The sequence below is a fragment of the Canis lupus genome, chromosome 22 (genome assembly GCF_048164855.1).
Source record: "Canis lupus baileyi chromosome 22, mCanLup2.hap1, whole genome shotgun sequence".
In the NCBI taxonomy this organism is placed as follows: domain Eukaryota; kingdom Metazoa; phylum Chordata; class Mammalia; order Carnivora; family Canidae; genus Canis; species Canis lupus.
In genome coordinates this window covers 49,994,175-50,016,342 of record NC_132859.1, presented here as the reverse complement: position 1 = coordinate 50,016,342, position 22,168 = coordinate 49,994,175, and the positions used below count along the sequence as shown (strand labels likewise).

Here is a 22,168-nt window from a genome sequence, read left to right as displayed (position 1 = left end):
AGGTAAGTTAATGCTGTTCTCAAAGAAAAGCAGAAAAGGAAACTTACTATGTGACGGCGAAGGTACCTATATCTAGCAGCATCCACATACAAAGCATTGTAGTAAAGTACTGGGGAACAGACATTCAACTTCAGCCTGTGAACCTACAAGTAGATATCAAAATCCATCTTTATGGATAGCCAGACTCCAAGTAACCAAGCAGAAATTAAAAACAGGCAGAACAAGAAAAGATTAAAAAAAAAAAAAAAAAGGCATTCTATTCCAACCCATAAGACAGCCTCTTATCAGGGTGGAAGGGCAGAAAAGTTAAAGAACATGAGTAGGTTCATTTAAGTGGTAGGCTCACAAGCAAGTATAAAATCTCAGGGTTGAGAGAAATCTTACTAAAATAGGAGATGAGACTTTTTTTTTTTTAAGCTTCAAATTTCCCAGTTCAGAGTGGGAGCACACCCCTAATACAAATGCAAAAGGCTGGCCTCTGTATAACCTACCTAGAGTGACCTGGTTAACTCTTAATGAAAATCTCTGGGGTCCAACCAATAGTAGATGAAAAGAATGACCCAGGCATTGGCAGGAGACAGCAAAAGAAAGAGAATATGGAAGTAAGCCTGAGGCAACAATTAAGGAAATGTGTGGGGATGCTGGAACAGTCAGGCTCTGCTAGTAGCTAACCAAGGAGAGAATGAGTATTTAATTCCTGGTCTGGCAGCGGCAGATCACATGCTTATCCTAACAATCTGGGATAATATGGAGTTATCAAGGGCTAGCAAGGGTTTAGCAGCTGACCAGGAGTATTTAAAGTGACAGCTTTCTGATGAAAGAGAAAATGAATCTGAGGAGGAAGAAAAATAAACTACTGTAGATTTCAGATGATAGGTATGGCCCTGAACCAAGGCTTTGGCAACAGAGATGGAGACAAGAAGATAAACCAACGAATATTTAAAAATAAGACAGGCTAAAGAATACCAACTTATAATGAGAAAAGAAGTAAATTCTGGAGATCTAAAGCACAGCATAGTGATTATGGTCTGTAACACTGTATACTTCAAAACTAAGAGACCAGATCTTAAATGTTCTCACCATAAAAAGAAACGGTAATTATGTGATGTAATAGAGGTGTTAGCTAAATCATAACCATACTGCAGCATATAAATGGTATTAAAATACATCAAATCAATATAGTTATATGCCTTAAACTTCTACAATGTTATATGAAAGGGGGGGGAAAAAATCTAAGGGAGGGAACAGGTGACCCAGCAACTATATTACATGATGTAATTAGCTCATTCCACAAGTATTTATTGAGCACTTACCGTCTGTGAAGAACTATTTTAATCACTTGGGATGTATCAATTATCAAATAGAGGTAAGAGTGATTAGTTCTTCTTAAGGGCATTAGGGAGTGGCTTTTGAGCTGAATCATCATACAATGAATAGGATATTATTTCAAAAGGTAGTGTGGTAGGTAGCTCAGGCATCCCCAGTGAAAGAAAGGACATGAGCACCTGCGTATAAGGAAGTGCATAATGTGTGTTCTGAGATAACAAGTGCATTGTTTCCAGTGACTGCTGTAACAAATTACCACAAACTTGGTAGTTTAAAACAACAGAAGTTTATTCAGGGCTATACTCCCATCAGAAACTCTAGCGGAAAATTCATTCCCTGCCTTCTTCTGGGTTCTGGTGGCTACTGACATTCTTTCTCGTGGCAGGGTCACTCTAGTTATTTGTGTCCATTACCTCACTGCCTTCTGTGAGACTTCTCTTCTACCTGTCCGTAAACACCCTTTGCCTCTATCTTATAGAATCACCAGTGATTCCATTTAGGGCTTACCCAGATAATCCTGTTTCTCAGAGTTTCTAATTCAATTGGTTAAATTGGAAGTCTGCAAAATCTTTGCCATATAAAGTAATACAGGTTCTGAGAACTAAAAAATGGACACATCTTTGGAGACCATTATCTTTGGGGACCATTACCACAAATATGAAGCATGGAGTATGGAAATTCCAAGATAAAATATTTTAAGCATTCAATAAATGGTAGTTGACATTATACTGATGACAACAAAATAATTTACTAAAATTATGTTGTGTTAATTAGTATTCCCTAAATGAGAGTTTTAACTAAGGTTGAGAAGTACTTCAGAAATAGAAATTCAGAAATAGAAATTGACAAAGAATTGTCATTTTGCATCACTCCTTACCTCAAAGGTAAGGCTACTTCTAGTTGACCGACAATAGGAAACCCAGCCCTGTTCCAACATTTTACTTGACATTGTAATATCATCTTGTCACTCTTATTCTCTGTTTTCTAGCCATGTAACATTCCTGCTCTATTGCTTCTCCCCTTCTTTCCATCATCCATTACACCTCTTACTAACTCAGATTGGATTTCATTTCCCTGTTGCCACATACCCAAACTGGATCAGGTGGTAGGATAGCACCCAATTGTCAAGCTCTATTCTCTCTCTTCCTTCCCAAGTTGTATTACAACATTCTTACTTACTCATCAATATCCTCACCCAACTGTAAGAGTCCTTAAAGGTAAGGCCTCTGTGTTCAACAATGCATATTACTATATGTTGATGTTATAAATAAAGTTATTGCTTCATCTGAAATATACTGGCTACCATGAACTACAAGTGGATTACTTGAGTGATAAAAGAGAATTTTCCAGAATGACAGTGACATCTATCTTAACAGGTGATTGGATTACACAAATGTATGCATATGTAAAAATTCAGCAAATGAACACTTAAAATTTAAGCATTTCATCCTAATACAATTTTATGCTAAAAAAAAAAAAGTAAAACAGGCTGCATTTGATAACTGGTTGGATAGAGAGAACGTGTAATAGAGGATTCCTAGGTTTCTGAGTTAGGTACTGCTAATAACCGCAGAGAACAACATGAATAAGTGCTGAGTGAGAAATGTGCTAAGTTTGAATAGTTCGACACAGCATCTAGTTTTTTCCAAGCTTTGTAGGCTCATCCTACATTTGCCTGCTCTATAGAATTTCTCTGGGTATTATGCATAACAGCAGCTCAATAAATTCAGAAATGTGAAGCACCAAATGTGAGAGTATTAAGGTAGTAAGAAAATGATACAAGTAGAGATTTAAATTCAATTCTGAGTGATTTCAAAGCCCTTTTTTTTGTCAGGTGACTACCTTCCTTAAAATGTGTGAGGGGTTGTCATGACTTACTTGATAAAGTCACAGGACAAAGTCACATTCTGTAAGACCTACATGGAAAAGAAGCTACATAATAGCCTGCATCATAACCAGGCTCACTTCAAATGTTCTCCATGCTAGTTTCAAACCTTCTACATTAACAGGTAAGAGTATATGACCCCTTGGCATCCCCTACAAATGTTACATAGAACTTATTTTGAAGGTATAGACATAATAGAAAACATTATTAGTCTATTTGTAACTATATAAAGCTATTTATAAATTATCAAGGAAGGAATGCCTGAGTGGCTCAGCAGTTGAGCATCTGCCTTTGGCTCAGGGCATGATTCCAGAGTTCCAGGATCAGGTCCTACCCTGGGCTCCTTGCATGGTGCCTGCTTCTCTCTCTGCCTATGTCTCTGCATCTCTCATGAATAAATAAATAAAATCTTTAAATAAATAAATAATCAAGGAAAAACAATTCAAAGTTTTAGCAATGAGTTTTTCAGTCATTCAACATTTTATCAATTGTTGAAAAAAGTCAGTTAACAAGCAATTAAAAAATCTCATGATCTTTGTAGCTTACGATTTAAAAAGTAAAGCATTATTAAGCTGAAGCTCTTTTGTCACTGACCAGGAATGGTCATCAAAGTCTATGTTAGGCCACAAAAATATGAGCTAGTGCTGAGAGGAAGTTACTTACAGCTCAATCTCATCAGTTTTCTTAAATATCCCTCAAATCATAGCACAGTTCTTTGCCAGAGAGAATCAGAGGTCAGTACAAAAAAAAAAAAAATTAAAGCGAAATGAACTATAATCTACTATTGCTCCAACTGACATCATAGACATGTTGGGGCAAAGAAAACACAAATGTAACCTTCATTTCAGTCTTTAAAAAAAAAATTACATTCTCTGAATACCTACTATGTACAGGTCCTTGAGTTTAAAATGTTATATACCAGCCTGCAATATAGGAATTATGCCTACCCCTCATCACAAAACCAACTTTCAAAAGATAGGATGTCTTGTCCATTCATTTTGCCTCCTAGTGATGGGCATAACTCGAAGAGAAAAGGCAAGAAATGTTTTCATGTTTGCAAGTCTAGTGCATTACACTAAAAATCAGGGCTCTTCAACCACAAGAGCCTCTAACCCTCTTCAGGTTTTCACAACCACCTTCTCATCAAAGCAGATAATTGTTTTTAAGTGGAGTTTTTCTGAAGTATATTTAAACTGAAAAATCTATATTTAACAAAGCATAGTAAAATATTTTTCTTTTCACTCAATGGAACCATAAATATGCCTCTTTTCTCCTAAACCTTGATAATATTTCTGTCCAATCAGTTTTGCCTAAACCAGATGAGAAAATGTTTTACAAAAACTGTCTTCTATGTCTTTCTTAGAGATATTCTACACAATTGAGTCCCATACACATAATTGGTTCAAAAGAACATTTCTAAAAAATAGAAGGAAAGCTGGAGTCTATCTTTTCTGTCCTTTACCTGATCACCCTTTGTTCACAAGTTCCCACACCTGAGCTTGCAATCTCAACCCTACAAAACACTCATTCAGCTTCGCCTCCTGTCTTTGGGATAAATTAAACTCCTCTTCAAACAGGCCTTCAGCCCCTTCCACAAAATCTCCTGTGTCCTCCAGTGTTATTCTACATCCTAGGCTTAGTGTGTGAAAAACTGGACCTAAGGACTCAAGACGGAAGCTTGTCAGATATCCAACCATTCTTCTAATGTACAAAATCCAAAGTAAAAATTAAATTCATGTGGGGACCCCTGGGTGGCTCAGCGGTTGAGTACCTGCCCCTGGCTCAGGGCGTGATCCTCGGTCTCAGGATGGAGTCCCACATCAGGCTCCCTGCCTGGAGCCTGCTTCTCCCTCTGCCTAGTCTCTGCCTTTCTCTCTGTGTGTCTTTCATGAATAAATAAATAAAATCCTTTAAAAAAAATTAAATTCATGTGGCCCAGCTACAAAACAGTAAACAAGATACAGCACTGCCTCCTCATAGCTTTGGAACATAGACAAAGCAAAACTTAACTTCCCCTGTTTTATTTAAGCAAATAATAAACACCAGCATCTACTGCTGATGCCCTAATTTCAGAAGCAACCCATATGTCAACTGAAATATATATATTAAAAAAAAAAAAACCATAAGCCATAGAGACTACATCTATTTAGGGCAACAGGAAGACTTATCAAAAAAAGTGTACCAAAAGGTTTTCTACACAGCCCCATCACTGAGCACCGACTTCTCAGCAAGGCTGAGGATCTAAGTCCTAAAGCATCTCATCAAAATACAAATAAAAGGACACTTGCTTTTAAGTCTGTCATAAATACAGCGAAAGAATCATTTTAGAGAGCAGACTTTGGAGTTAAAAAAGAAAAATACCTTTGAAAGACTACACTAGTGGTGGCATTCTAAGCAAAGACAAAAAAGATGTACTTAACATATTAACAGAGTTTATTAAGAATCTGATTTTAAGTATCCTGAGTTTGAGAGAGAAAATAATGAATTTTTTCCCTTAACTTTCCACCTAATCTTTTTTCTTTTTTTCTTTTAAATAACATTGTACTTATATACCCTATTGCCAACAACATCTAAATTTCCTGGTAATCCCTGTTTTGTTCTCTTAGACATTTGACTATCTATAGTATTACCAAACCTGAATTGCACAACCTATAAATATTGTGAAACAGGTTTCAAAGTTTTCTGAAGAAAATATACAAAAGTCTGGCCAATTTCCACATACTGTTGGCCACTTAAATAACATTTCTAATTAGGTTATAAGTAAAGAGGATTTCATTATACTACAATTTAGTTTAAAATGACCTCCATTTCTATACTGGTATTGTCAGGAGAAAAAAGTTGTTTATTACTGCTCTCTATCCTACTCTAAGTACAGTATTCTCTCTCAGAGAAACTATGAGGTTTTGCTTCTTTTGTAAATATCCAAATTAATTAAAGGTGTGAATATACATATTCCTCTGAAATAATTCCTCAACCAATGAATGATTAAAAACTTCCAAACTGGGGATTACCGCACTTCTGCAAATAAAGGTCTTCCCTCCTGGGTAATGGTTTTTTATTTTTTTTTTTTTATTTTTTTATTTTTTTTTTTTTTAAGATTTTTTTTTTTAATTTTTATTTATGATAGTCACACAGAGAGAGAGAGAGAGAGGCAGAGACACAGGCAGAGGGAGAAGCAGGCTCCATGCACCGGGAGCCCGACGTGGGATTCGATCCTGGGTCTCCAGGATCGCGCCCTGGGCCAAAGGCAGGCGCTAAACCGCTGCGCCACCCGGGGATCCCGGTAATGGTTTTTTAAATCTTATTCTTGGAAAAGAGGAAACAAAAAGAATATGTCTCATATAGCCATAATTTAGGTGACTAACATGCTCTTTCATTTTTTAAAATTCTTTTAAAGATTTTATTTATTTATTTATTCATGAGAGACATAGAGATACAGGCAGAAGTAGAAGCAGGCTTCTGTGGGGAAACTGATGCGGACTCAACCCCAGGACCCTGGGATTACGCACTGGGCTGAAGGCAGATGCTCAACCACTGAGTCCCCCAGGCGTTCCCATGCCCTTTCATTTTAGAAAAGTAACAAATAATAACATGACTCAAATTATCACTAACCATCAGATCAATGATAATCCAAGCCCTCTAATATATTTTAACACATTAATCCACATTCTTCAGCTTTTCACCTCTGTATTTCTAACCTATAATTTTTAAGGACCCAGAGTTGGAGAATCCGTATTTTAGACAGAATCATGTGCTGGTGATATTTTTTCCCTAGGTGTTTCCTACCTTCTCTCATACACAGTAAATAAACCATTCTGGAGTCAGACACAGCATCAAAAATACTTAAAACTACAGGTGCACTTTTAGATTTACACTGCTTAACTAATCCAAGTGGCATTTCATATTACTTCTAAAATAAGTTTATCTACTAGGTAAATAAAAACTAAAAATCCAAAGTCTCAAACTGAATAATAATTTTTAATAAAATCATCTTTCCACATAATTTTTTATGATTCACAATCAGGAGTGAGGAATTAAAGAACCATGAGTTTGACTAAAAACCTACCAATATAATATTTGTGAATGGCTATTATAAATAATATAAGTCAAATCATTAAGGATTGCATTCAGAGTCATCTGTAATTCTTAAATGTATTATCCAGTGTTGTTTTATTAAGTGGACCATCCTAAGACTTTACAATCATTTGTTAAGTTCTTTGTCACAGGACTGAAATCTCCATTTGCTGGTCTGTGACTGGCATTTTGGAGAACAGGCAAAAGAATGAAGTATGAGTTGGTTCATCCAAGGTTAACAAATGGAATCATATTTCCGACCTCCCCAATATAACTTAAGTTTATGATCTTAGTTGTCTTAGTCAAATTCAAACTTTGAAGTCTTAGGAATATATCTTTTGACGTTCTTTGAGTATCTCAAGATGAAAATATACCAAGTTACAAAGCTGCAAAACATATAATCAATAACTAGGCTTTTTCTTTTTTTATCTTAATGCTTGTGTCAGCATAAATTTACAATTTTTTTTAAATTCTTTATTTATTTATGATAGTCACACACACAGAGAGAGAGAGAGAGAGAGGCAGAGACATAGGCAGAGGGAGAAGCAGGCTCCATACACTGGGAGCCCGACGTGGGATTCGATCCCGGGTCTCCAGGATCGCGCCCTGGGCCAAAGGCAGGCACCAAACCACTGCGCCACCCAGGGATCCCATAAATTTACAATTTTGAAATTCAACAAACATTTATTGAATCTTACTAATTATGAAGCCCCTTTAGGCTCTACCAGATATTTGAGTAAAAAGCTTTGACCTCAATGAGCTGACAAAACAAATAGCTATACTACAAAACATGGTATGCTTGCCATAAAGAAAGTTTAGGAAAATAACCATAGGCTTTCGGGGAAGGAAGATCACTGCCTGTTTTGGGTCAGAGAAGACAAAGTGAACCAAGCCTTGAGGGGAAATAGTAGATTAGCAAGGAAATGTTTAGGAAACAATGAAAGACAGCTTTGCTAGAGCCCAAGTGCATAGGGAGGAAATAAGACTCCAAAGATAGGTAAGAGCCATACTGCCTGCAAAGGGCTTGAAGTCAGGCTGAACACCTATAATAAAGCCTCCGGGTGTGGTTGTGCTACAAACAAGACCGTGCCTCTTGGGGAGATGAAAGTAAGTGACGAAATAGCAATGTTGAAAGCATTGGAATATGGGTTACTAAAGCCTTCTATAATCCAGAAAAGGGAATATGAATGGTCTGATACAGGTGGTTTCCAGGAGACAATGAAAATGGAAAGCTGATGTACTTAGAATCTACTCAACTTGGTAGATTCGGTATTCTGGGCGACAAAGATGAAAGGGGGCAGTCGAAAGATCAGGCCACAGTTCTGAACCTAGATGCTCTGAAGAACAGAAGCAGCCAAATGAAAATAGGAAAATCAAGAGGAAGAACTGGATTTTTTATATTGTTTAGTTCAGGGAAAGAAACATAAAAGTAACATCCTAGTCTGGACATGTTACATTTGAGGAATGAGGTGTAAACATCCCACAAAGAATTAGAAACATCACTAAGAGTACTAAAGAGGGCTTCATCATGAGGATGAGATTTCAGTTTTCTCCACAGAAAAGATGCTTCAAGAGTGAATGGGTGACGGGCACTGGGGGTTATTCTGTATGTTAGTAAATTGTACACCAATAAAAAATAAATTAAAAAAAAAAAAGAAAAGATGCTTCAAGGAGTATAAGTAAACAAGACAAAATATGAAAATACAGATGAAAGGGGAAGATAGAATCTTGGAGAATCATGACATTTACAGAATGAGAAAAAGAAGAGAACCTAATAAAAGTGACTAGAGGTCTGAGGTAAGGCATGCAGCAAAGTGTCTTAAAGAGCTACAATGTCTGGTAAGAATTTCAATAAGAAGAAGCTATCTTTACAGTGTCAAACATTGAGAAAGATCCAAGAAAGATAAGTACCCAGAATAATAAAAGCCCCCTGAGATATGTCATTGAGAAATGCTGAGTTTTAAGAAGTCATGTAGCAAGGATTTAAGAAGAAGAGATGGCAACAGAGAGAAGTCATTGATCTCAGCAGTCTTTTAAAAGACAGCAAAATCCACTATCCCACCTACAAGGCAAAAGACTAGAGTCAAATTCTAATGTAAATCCAATAAGTGGCTAGTAAACCCATTGGAGGAGAAGGAGGGAAAAAAATCCTTTATTTATAGCATTTTATGATTTCCATGATGTAAATACCACCACCATGGCTGATTTCAAGCTGCCAAAAGTTGGCAAAATTCCTGAAAATTTAGCAGTGGTTGCCAGTACAAGCCAATTCCAACACACTGCAAACCACCTATTTTACTGTCTGCTTTGCAACTGAGCAATTCTGTGGCAGCTTTGCTCTAAACTCAACTCATATATAATCATTCTCTGGGACAACCTTGCAGCAATTCACAGAAGTCTACCCTATTCTTATTACATTTAGCTTTCTCAACTGTATTGCAACGGAAAAGGGTTAGATGTTGAAAGCCAATGGCTTCTAGGCCTGTCTGTTTTCACTAAGAAAGTCACAAATTAAAAAAACAAGAATCATGTGCCAAAAAGCTTTCCCATGACCATTTTATAATTGTTTCCTTTGTTAATGTCTATTCCTAATCTAAATCTGAAATGTCTTAAGATAGGGAACTTTGAACTTTGAGTCAAGACCTGTTTCACCACAACCTACACTGGCTCTTGGGATAGTTCTATCGTTGATTAATCAAATTAAAAAACAAGGGCAGCCCCGGTGGTCCAGTGGTTTAGGGCCGCCTTTGGCCCAGGCTGTGACCCTGGAGACTGGGGATCAAGTCCCACGTTGCGCTCCCTGCATGGAGCCTGCTTCTCCCTCTGCCTGTATCTCTGCCTCTCTCTCTCCCTCTGTGTCTCTCATGAATAAATAAATAAGGTCTTAAAACAACAACAACAACAACAACTCTGTGTCAATGCATGGATTAAATAACAAAGTGTCAGTATAGTAAGGAAACAAGAACCAAACATCCCACATGAGTCCCAGTCCTACTGAGAGACAGCAGAGATATGTGTGAGGGCATTAAATCTAGTCACCTGGGGAGTTCCAACCCAGCTCTTCCCCTTGCTAGTGGAGTGCTGGGAGCCCTTTCAGTAGCAAACGAAAAATGGACAGTAATACTGTGCACACAGGATTGACCTTAGGTTTAATATAAACACATTTAAATATATATATATATATATAAACACATTTAGGGAGCACCTAGGAGGAGAAGGTACTTGCTCACCTGCTTGGTACAGTTCAGAAGACTATACTGATACAGACACTGGACATTGCTCAAGTATACTGCCAAGAGTGGGAGGCCCACCTCTGTCATGAGACTATGGCTGGTCAGCTGCCAAACATATTTTTTATAGTCTGTCCCCAATGATCTGTGTATATCACCCAATCCACAAATTCCTTTCAGTCATGCCCTGGACTCCCAGGTTCCACAACAATGTGGAGACCAAAGAATCTACCTAAAAGCAGTTTCAGAAAGAACAAAAAAATGTTATGACAAACTTGATGGGAACAAGCTACCAGTTAGGCCCCTACTGGTGTCCACATGAGGACATTCAACATCTTACCTCAAGGAAGTTCATCAACAAACCAAAACAATGGACCCATGCATAATGTAAACAGACTTGAAGGGAAGAACCTATTCTCTAATATTTCAAAACTGTCACCCCACACACACCTTTCCAGATACAACTGTCTCACCGAACTCCATACTACCTTCCATCATCTAGGCTGTTTCATATGCAAGTTTCTTCAGACAGTTGAAGTAGAATTGTTACCAAAATAGTAAGCATATATTCAGAAACATAAAAGTTTACTTACCTAAAGAAATGACTAGCCTTGAGAAATATAGCAATAACATTCGTAATTTGATTTTCCGTTAATTTCTGTTTCCTGACAAGGGCTTGAAGTCAGGTGCAAGTGGAAAAGAATTTAAACTTAGTATATCTGCACATTAAAAAGTTTCATGTTGGACATCTATCCTCCAAATTCCATCCAGTTTTGTACACATACACATGTTCTCAGGCGCCCCCCCACCCCCACCCACACCTCTCCGGTAACGCCAGGACACTTGGAAGCAAAGAAAGGTCTCTAAACGGTTATTCATTCTAACTTTCTATCGAGCTTCTACACATCACAGGGCTCCCGAAAGCCCCGGCCCCCTGCCCTGGTCGCCCCCAGCCCCGGCACCGTCCGCGGGGGCCTCGGGCTCTCCATCTCCTCCCGCCCAGAGAAGCGCCGCCCCTTCCTCCAGGCTCCGCGGCTCTGCTCCGGGGCGCACTCGTCCGGGTCAGGCAGGACCGAGCCGTTCCCCCTGCTCGAGGCAGGCAGGGGCCGACCGGGGCCAGGCAGGGTCCCAGGGTCCCGGGGGGCGAGCCCGGGGGGGTCGGCCCCGCCCCCGCCCCCGCCCGCGGAGACCCCCCACAGCGCGGCGGCCGTCCGCGCGGCCGGGCCGGAGCCGCACACCCCGGGTCTCGGCGCTGAGGGCCGCCGGCGAGGATGGAGCCGGGTCGAGGCGTCCGCCGGGCGAGCGCGGTCTCACGCGGGGCTGAACCACCGACAGGCGGCGGCGGCGGCGGCGGCGGCGGCGGCGGCGCCCGGCCCGGCCCGGCCTGTGGGGCCGGCCCGGCTGCACTCACCTCTCGCAGGTGTCCGCTGAGTCCACCTCCTCCTCCTCCGCCGCCATAGCCGCCGTCGCCGCGCGAGCGCCGGACTACGCCTCTAAGCCGGCTGACAGGCCGACTGGGACGCCGGGACCCGCCGCCGCCCTTAAGGCCGCCGCTGCCCGCGCTTGCGTCGCCCTCCCCCCATCGCCTGAGGCGGCGGCGCGCGTGCGCGCCCGTGCGCGTGCCCGGCCCTCGCCACCTACGGCCCCCAGCTGCGCATGCGCCCCCTGCCCAGCGCGCTCCAGCCTGGGCGCTGCGTGGGTCTGTCCGGCCACAAGTGGGGAAGCGCCACCTGGCAGGGTTGGGTAGTAACTGATTTCAGGAATGACCGTCTCCACGCATCAAACGCTGATGTGCACTGGGGGTGCTGGGAACGGGGCAAGCGTGCTGGCAGCGCCCTGGACTGAGGCGCGGCCTTCCCTGCAAGTTAAGCTGGTATCCCATAGACGCTGCACCTGCGAGTGGAGCTGCGGTCCCCGAGGGCGCTCAGGCCTTCCACCAGCCGGTCCGTCCCGGGGGCAGCCAGAGGGCGGAGGGCGCAGGGCTCTGCAGTCAGCCAGTGTTGCCTGACGGGCGGGGCTTACAGGGGTGGCCAGAGCCAGCAGCTCCTTGAGCCCCGCGCTGGGTGCAGGCAGAGACAGAAAGCCAGAGTTCTGGAGGGGGGTCACTGATATAACTGTCAGCATTCTTGACCTACGGTAGGGGCCACGAAGGCTGCCCCAAAATGTGCCACTTGGGCATATTGATGATTTTAAATAAAAGCTGTTGAAGAGACAATCTATGTAGGAAGGACATTCAGACCCTCCTCTGTCCCCTGAAAACAGGAAATAAATCTCCATGTGATAGATGCTCTCTCTGTACCAGGAGGTAATGAGACAGGCTTATCATCAAAGATGGGAAACTTAGAGCCAAGAAGACTTTATAAACAACCCTAGCTACTTTTTACTATTTTACTACTCTAGCCCAAGTTCTGTTAGGAATTCCCCACTAATTGAAGCTTCCAAAGTTAAGTTTTCTATATCCTGTCAATTCTTCAGTTATACTTTTTTTTACTCTGAAAACTATAAAAACTGCCTGCCTTGGTCATTTCTTAAGGTCTCGGTTTCATTATTGAGCCTCTGCTCACATAATAAAACGTTGGATTTTTTTTCTCCTGTTAATCTGTCTCATGTAAATTTAGTTCTTAGTCCATTTGGAAGACCTTGAAGGTACAGAAGAATTTTTCCTTCCCTTCAGTACCATTCATCATTCTTACCTACTGCCTATTATGTGTCCACTCTGCTAAGAAACAATGTATTGAAAAGGTCTGAGACCCGATCTCCCAAAGTTCTAGTACAACCTGGTGCCCTATTTCCAAATCCACTTCCTTTTGGTGACCTACCATCCAATTACCTTGAGTGAGAGTGCCTGTGTTGGAAGATCACCAGCTGACTCTCCTATCAGGTAGTCAGGTTGTGATGCCTTTTTTTTTTTATTGGAATTCGATTTGCCAATATATAGCATAACCCAGTGCTCATCCGTCAAGTGCCTGTCACCCAGTCACCCCATTCCCCTGCACAACTCTGCTTCCACTACCCCTTGTTCATTTCCCAGAGTTAGGAGTCTCTCATGTTCTGTCACCTGCGAGTGGAGCTGCAGTCACCGGGGACACTCTGGCCTTCCACCAGCCCGTCCATCCCGGGGGCAGCCAGAGGGCAGGAGGGCCCTGATTTTTCCCACTCATTTTCTCTCCTTCCCCTATAATCCCTTTCACTATTTTTTATATTCCCCATATGAGTGAAACCATGTAATGATTGTCCTTCTCCAATTGACTTCCTTCACTCAACATAATACCCTCCAGTTCCATCCACGTGGAAGCAGGTGGTCAGTATTTGTCCTTTCTAATGGCTGAGGAATATTCCATTGTATACATAGACCACATCCTCTTTATCCATTCATCTGTTGAAGGACATTGAGGCTCCTTCCACAATTTGGCTATTGTGGACATTGCTGCTATAAACATAGGGGTGCAGGTGTCCCGGCGTTTCACTACATCTTTATCTTTGGGGTATATCCCCAGTAGTGCAATTACTCGGTCATAGGGTAGCTCTATTTTTAACTCTTTGAGGAACCTCCACACAGTTTTCCTGAGTGGCTATACCGGTTCACATTCCCACCAACAGTGCAAGAGGGTTCCCCTTTCTCCACATCCTCTCCAACATTTGTTGTTTCCTGTCTTGTTCATTTTCACCATTCTCACTGGTGTGAGATGGTATCTCATTGTGGTTTTGATTTGTATTTCCCTGATAGCAAGTGATGCAGAACATATTCTCATGTGCTTGTTGGCCATGTGTGTGTCTTCTTTGGTGAAATTTCTGTTCATGTCTTTTGCCAATTTCATGATTGGATTGTTTGTTTCTTGAGTGTTGAGTTTAATAAGTTCTTTATATATCTTGGATACTAGCCCTTTATCTGATATGTCATTTACAAATATCTTCTCCCATTCTGTGGGTTGTCTTTTATTTTTGTTGACAGTTTCTTTTGCTGTGCAGAAGCTTTTTATCTTGATTAAGTCCCAAAAGTTCATTTTTGCTTTTGTTTCCCTTGCCTTCATAGATGTATCTTGCAAGAAGTTGCTGTGGCCAAGTTCAAAAAGGGTGTTGCCTATGTTCTCTTCTAGGATTTTGATGGATTCTGTCTCACATTTAGAACTTTCATCCATTTTGAGTTTATCTTTGTGTATGGTATAAGAGAATGGTCTAGTTTCATTCTTCTGCATGTGGCTGTCCCGTTTTCTCAGCACCATGTATTGAAGAGACTGTCCTTTTTCCAGTGGATATTGTTTCCTGCTGTCAAAGATGAGTTGACCATAGAGTTGAGGGCCCATTTCTGGATTCTCTATTCTGTTCCATTGATCTATGTGTCTGTTTTTGTGCCAGTACCACACTGTCTTGATGATCACAGCTTTGTAGTACAACTCGAAATCCAGCATTGTTTTGCCCCCAGCTCTGGTTTTCTTTTTCAGTATTCCCCTGGCTATTCAGGGAAACCACAAATTGCCAAAACTGGAACAGGAAGAAATAGAAAACCTGAACAGGCCAATAACCAGGGAGGAAATTGAAGCAGTCATCAAAAACCTCCCAAGACACAAAAGTCCAGGGCCAGATGGCTTCCCAGGGGAATTCTATCAAACGTTTAAAGAAGAAACAATACCTATTCTACTACTACTACTACTACTACTACTACTACTACTATTCTGTTCCAAAAGATAGAAAGGGATGGAATACTTTCAAACTCGTTCTATCAGGAGAATCACCTTAATTCCAAAACCAGACAAAGACCCCACCCAAAAGGAGAATTATAGACCAATATCCCTGATGAACATGGATGCAAAAATTCTCAACAAGATACTAGCCAATAGGATCCAACAGTACATTAAAAAGATTATTCACCATGACCAAGTAGGATTTATCCCCGGGATACAACGTTGGTTCAACACTCATAAAGTAATCAATGTGATAGATCACATCCACAAGAGAAAAAACAAGAACCATAGATCCTCTCAATAGATGCAGAGAAAGCATCTGACAAAATACAGCATCCATTCCTGATCCCAACTCTTCAGAGTGTAGGGATAGAGGGAACATTCCTCAGCATCTTAAAAGCCATCTATGAAAAGCCCACAGCAAATATCCTTCTCAGTGGGGAAACACTGGGAGCCTTTCCCCTAAGATCAGGAACACGACAGGGATGTCCACTCTCACCACTGCTATTCAACATAGTACTGGAAGTCCTAGCCTCAGCAATCAGGCAACAAAAAGAAATAAAAGGCATTCAAATTGGCAAGGAAGAAGTCAAACTCCCTCTTTGCAGATGACATGATACTGTCCATAGAAAACCCAAAAGACTCCACCCCAAGATTGCTAGAACTCATACAGCAATTCGGCAGTGTGGCAAGATATAATCAATGCCCAGAAATCAGTGGCGTTTCTATACACTAACAATGAGACTGAAGAAGGAGAAATTGAAGAGTCAATCCCATTCACAATTGCACCCAAAAGCATAAGATCCCTAGGAATAAACCTAACCAAAGAGGTAAAGGGTCTATACCCTAAAAACTACAGAACACTTCTGAAAGAAATTGAGGAAGACACAAAGAGCTGGAAAAACATTCCGTGCTCATGGATTGGAAGAATTAATATTGTGAAAATGTCCATGCTACCAGGGCAGTTTACACATTTAATGCAATCCCTATCAAACTACCATGGACTTTCTTCAGAGAGTTGGAACAAATAATCTTAAGATTTGTGTGGAATCAGATTGTGACACTTTTAAGGCAAGTACATGGCCTGCTCTGCATGCTATTCCCCAGAGCTGTGGAGTCCAGAAAACTAAACATGGCACAGCCATTATATCACCAAGACTAAGTTTACCATACAGATTAATGACTAGTGCCCCATTGGTTCCAAGATTGGTTTTAATCCTAATAGGGATTTTTCATTTTATTTTATTTTATTTTATTTTATTTTATTTTATTTTATTTTATTTTATTTTATTTTATTTTATTTTATTTTATTATTTTTAGGGAAAATGTGATCATAGGGATCTGGGCCTTTAACAGAAATCTGTCAAGCAAGCACTTACCAACCGCTGAGGCATGGAGGTTTTTCTGAGGGCTTCAATGGCCTGACTGACCTATAAATGCTTATAAAGTGCTGCAGTTAAAGTCATAAAGTAAGTATGGTAGGAAGATAAAAAGAAGGATGGGATAGAGGCACCCAGGTGGTTCAAGCATTTGGGTGCCCAACTCTTGATTTCAGTTCAGGTCATGCTCTCAAGTCATGCCATGCAGCCCTTTGTCGGGCTCTGTGCACAGTATAGAGTCTGCCTGAGATTTTCTCTCTTTCTCTCTCTCTCTCTTTTTCCCTCTCTCTCTCTCTCCCTCTGCCCCTCTCAAGCCCCTGTGGCCCTACTGACACTCGCGCACTCTCTCTCTCTCTCTCTCTCAAATAAATAAATAAAATCTTAAAAACAGAAAAAGGAAGGACATGGCATAGTATGGAAAAATGATACTTGGATCAAAGGAAGGGCTGGGACACCAACTGTATGACCTTGGGGGGAAAAATCACATGATGAGGGTTTTTCAGACTCTAATCTGCATGCAAATTTTGGGGGGATATTGCTAAATTGCAGATTCTAATTTGGGTCTTGTATGGGGCCTGATTATTAATTAATAGAGATTCTCTATTTCTAATCAGCTCCCAGTGATGCCTATGGTCTTGCACATCACCCTTTAAATAATAAAGCTCTAAAACAACCACTAGACCTTTTATAATGATAGAAATATTTTAAATTCCATTGTCTAGTCATGTAGCCATGAGCCACATGTAGCTATAGAGCATTTGAAATTTGGCTAGTGTGACTGAATTTTTTATTTTAACTAAATGGTACCATGTTGGACAGTAAGGTCTAGATCTTATACTCCTCATCTATGAAAATGAGAGTTGAAACTGGATGATTTTCTACATTCCCTCTGGCATTTTATGGTTCCAACTTGTTTTCAAGATGTGTATGGAAGGAGGGGATTGATGAGGGGGAAGATGTTATAGATGTTAAAATTTGGAGTGAAGGACTAATTAATAATGAAGAACTCTACCACAGTGGGGTTAGGGAAGAGGGGTGTGGTCCCCTAAGGACTGGATTCTAGAACTCAGTGGTAGAACTTCCCTCCAGAGACTTGAGACTGACTAGCCAATGAATATCAGTTTAACTCTTTGGAAGCAGATAAAAGGCTTCCTTTAGCAAGATACAAATGCCAGGCCATAAAGGAAAAAGGTAAGTAATATAACCACTTCAAAATTTAGAATCTCTGTGAAAAAAAAAAAAAAAGACACAATGCAAAAATGTGAAACAGACATAGGTTTAGTATCTTCAATATATGAGAAAATAATTTAAAAATAGAAAATAGATTTTAAAAATCCTTCTTTAAAAACCCTCAAGCCATAAACAGGCACAAGATGCCTGAGATCAAGGGAATGGAAATTCACACCATGATAACAAAAATGAAAAAGCTTCATGTTGCTAAATATCGGCAAGAGCCTGGATCAATGGGGAGTACTTCTGCCCAGTCCATGGGAGTGCCAGTTGATTGGAATTTACCTGTCTGAAAATGTAAAATTAATGTACCCTCTGACCCAGCAATTTTAATTTCTGGCAATCAGGCCTTTCTCATGTGCACAGAGAGACATATAAAAGGATGTTTCCTTCAGTATTATCATAGCAAAAAGAAAAGGAAAGAAAGAAAAAAATTAATAGGAATGCCCATGATTAAATAAATTCTGGTACCCCCATAATATAAAATACCATGACAGCAATTAATAAAAATGAGGTAAACCTATATGAACTAATTTGGAAAGCTATCTAACACATATTGATATGTAGAAAAAGCAAAGTCTATGAAATATGAGCCAAAAGTTGGTTCTTGAGACTAATAAAATTGATAAACTCCTAGCTAATCGGGGGGGAAAAAAGCACAAAAGAAGACTATCAGGTTTGGAAAAGTGGATGGTGACCACAGATCCTACCAACATTACGATGATAATGAGGCAATATTGTAAATAGCTTTATGCCAATGAATTTGACGACTTAGATGAAATAAGACAAGATATTCAGAGAACATAACTTGCCAAAAACTGATGATGAGGTTTTGGAGTATAGGTGAGGTTGGTGGGGTGAGGTCTGGAGCCTACGACCAAGAAAGAATTTTTGAGATGTCTCTGGTGCAAAATGGTGGTTTTATTGAAGCACAGAGACAGGACCTGTGGGGAGGAAGAGCTGCTGCCCCAGGCCTGTGAGTAGTGACTCATTATATACCTGGGAGTTGGGAGGAGTTTGGGGAGAGCATACTTTCTCAGGAATTTTGGGAGCAAGGTTTCCAGGACCTTGAGGGGGCTGGCTATTGTTGGGAAAAGGTCACTTATTACCATCTAATAAAACCTGAGTCATGAGACTCTTCAGATGTATATCAGTGGGCCATGTGCTTGGAGGATGATTGCCAATATGTGTCTCGGGGATTTAGAAATAAAGCAAATTTCTAAAGGAATTTTTATGTTAAAGTAGACTTATAAATAAAGGGTCGGACTAAGAATGTCTTTTGCCCTTAGCAAAGTATGAACATTGAGGCAGTTGAGTCCATAGAAGAATGTCCCTCTGCCTGTTTCAAGGATGGGCACTAAGGAGGGGCACTTGATGGGATGAGCACTGGGTGTTATGCTATATCTTGGCAAATTGAACTCCAATTAAAAAAAAAAAAAAAACTTGTCAATGTGCTGCTCCAGCTTGTGCTTTGTCCCCAGCTAGTCCTCTGTTCCTTCAACACTGACACAATAAAATAAGTAACTTGAACAAAATATTCATTTTTAAAAACTTGAATATATAATTTTTTAAAACTTCCTACAAAGAAAAGTATTTTTTTAATAATTAAATAATCGCCCTGAGTGGTGGAATAAGATGGTCATAAATTCTTCACTGCCTCTCACATTGAAAATTGGAGTCTATTTTCCCTGCAGTCTGAGCTGTGATTCGTTTTGACCACTGAAATGTGGCAGAAGTGATGCTATAATTTCCAAGGCTGGAACTTAAAAGGGATCAGTAGCTTCAGTGTTTATTGTTAGGTTTTTCCCAAATGAGCGGCGGAGAAATTAAAATCCAGCAGGGCCAGGCGGTAGGTTGGAGAGTGCTTTACGGGGATGCTCCCGGCGGCTCCCGGGCCTGGGGCCTCGGAGCGGGGGATGGGGGGAGCCCGGGAAGTCGCCCAGGCAAGCCGCAGGGGGTCTGTAAAGAGTTTCCCGCGGGAAGGTGGGGGCAGGGCGGCGCTCCGGTTGGGGCAAGGGTCCCGGGTCTTCGCAGGCCAAGTTGGCAGGGCGGCGAGGCGGCCTATTGGGAGGTTGCTGGCCTCGGCTCCGCTCCGCCGTTTCCAGGTCCCCAGGCTCGCCAGCCCAACAGTTAGCAATTCATAATAATTCCTGTTGAAAGTCTGAGCACCGGGAGACGCGCAGCTGCGTACGCAAGCTCCACACTGCTAAGATTTGCAGGGCAGTCTCCACTGAATGCAGCTGAGTGAATGACACGAACCCAAACCAGGTGGATTAAAAGTACCTTTAATCATCTTTAGAAAGATAAGTTTAGGGCAGCCGGGATGGAGTCCCACGTCGGGCTCCCGCATGGAGCCTGCTTCTCCCTCTGCCTCTCTCGCTGTGTCATGAATTAAAATTAAAAAAAAAGATAAGTTTAAATTCCTCCCCCAGGGGATGATGAAAACAAAATGGTGGTTGTTTTTTATTTTTTTTAGGATTTTATTTATTTATTCATGAAAGACAGAAAGGCAGAGACAGGCAAAGGGAGAAAGCAGGCTTCTTGCGGGGAGCGGGATAGGGGACTCGATACCAGGGCTCGGGATCGTGACCTGAGCCTAAGGCAGACGCTCAACCACTGAGCCACCCAGGAATCCTGAAATGGTGGTTTTTTAAATCCCTATATTTAATAAATAGATAGATAGATAAATAAATCCATCCATCCCTATATTTTGAGGTACTTTGTTATGTAGCAAGAGATAATTGATTACCTTTGCTTCCTATAGTGATAACCCTTTGCCCCACCAAAATGTGATGCTGCTATTTCATTTACTAAATTAAGTAGCTGATTTATAGAGTTCAAGATTTTTTTCACTTTCTAGATTTGAGATAATTGCAGGTTTACATGCAGTCGTAACAATATGGAGAGTTCCCACGAATCCTTTACCAGTTTTCTCTTGTGGTAACATCATGCAGAACTATATAGAACAATATCACAACCAGAATATTAACACTGATATAATAAATATATAGAACATTTCCATCATTACAAGGATCTCTGAAGTTGCTCCTTTGTAGCCACACCCACTTCCTTCCTGCACACACACAGTACCCCTCCATCCTTGATCTCTGGCATCCACTATCTTGCCTCTATAGTTCTATCACTTCAAGAAACTTATGGAAATGGAATAACACAATATATTACCTTTGGAGATTGACTTGTTTCTCTCAGCATAATTCTCTGGAGAAATATTAATGTAGTCACCTTTTTAAAATTTGTTTATAGCTGAATAGCATTTCATGTTTGGATATATCACCATTTGTTTAACTATTCATCTATTGAAGGACATCTGGGTTATTTCCAGCTTGGAGATCTTACAAATAAATCTGCCATAAACATTCATATAAAGTTTTGTGTGAAGTTTTAATTTTTCTGAGATAATGATGCAATTGCCAAGTCACACAATAATTGCATATTTAGTCTTTTCACAAACTGTCAAGACTAGGGCAGCCCCGGTGGTGCAGTGGTTTGGCACTGCCTGCAGCCTGGGGTGTGATCCTGGAGACTCGGGATCAAGTCCCACATCAGGCTCCCTGCATGGAGCCTGCTTCTCCCTCTGCCTCTCTCTCTCTCTCTCTCTGTCTCTGTGAATAAATAAATAAAATCTTAAAAAAAAAAAAAAGAAAAGAAACTGCCAGACTATTTTCCAGAGTGGCTACACCATTTTTCCGTTCCCACTAGCAAAATGTAATTGAAGTACTTTCTTCACATCCTCACTAGCATTTGTTGTTGACAGTTTTTTATTAAAATAAAAAATGTTAATCTTTCGGATAGGTGTGATAGGTGTGAAGTGATGCCCCATTGTGGTTTTAATTTGCATTTCCCTGATGACTAGTGATATTGAGCATCTTTTCACATGCTTATTTGCCATTTGTATATCCTTTTCAATGAAATGTCTGTTCATATCTCTTGCACATTTCCTAACTGTTGAGTTTTAAGAACATTTTGTCTTTTCTAGATAACTAGTTCTTTGTCAGATAAATGGTCTGCAAATATTTTCTCCCACAGGCAGCTTGTCTTCTCATCCTCTTCACCTGGGCTTTTTGCAAACAAAGTTTTTAATTTAATGAAATCCAATGTATTAATTTTTTAATGGGCTTATGCTTTGATGTTGTCTAAGAACTCTTTGCCTAACCTGAGGTCCCAAAGATTTTCTCCTTTGTCCGTTTCTAAAAGCTTTATGATTTTCATGTTACATTAAGATTCCTTTTGAGTTAATATTTGAGTTAATATTTGTATTCCTTTTGAGTTAATATTTGTATAAAGTAAGAGGTTTGGGACAAAGGTGTTGTCTGTTTATTGCTTACGGCTATCTAATTGCTC

At 40.6% G+C, this 22,168-nt stretch overlaps 1 protein-coding gene across 1 annotated transcript in view; it reads right to left on the bottom strand.

Moving 5' to 3' along the window:
- Positions 1-12,115, bottom strand: part of ABHD5 (abhydrolase domain containing 5, lysophosphatidic acid acyltransferase) — a 34,402-nt gene extending 22,287 nt beyond the window's left edge. Inside the window, exon 1 of the mRNA XM_072793565.1 lies at positions 11,927-12,115. Coding sequence (XP_072649666.1) covers positions 11,927-11,973 — 47 coding nt within the window. The 5' untranslated portion in view covers positions 11,974-12,115. The remainder of the gene's footprint in view (positions 1-11,926) is intronic.
- Positions 12,116-22,168: the final 10,053 nt, after the last annotated feature.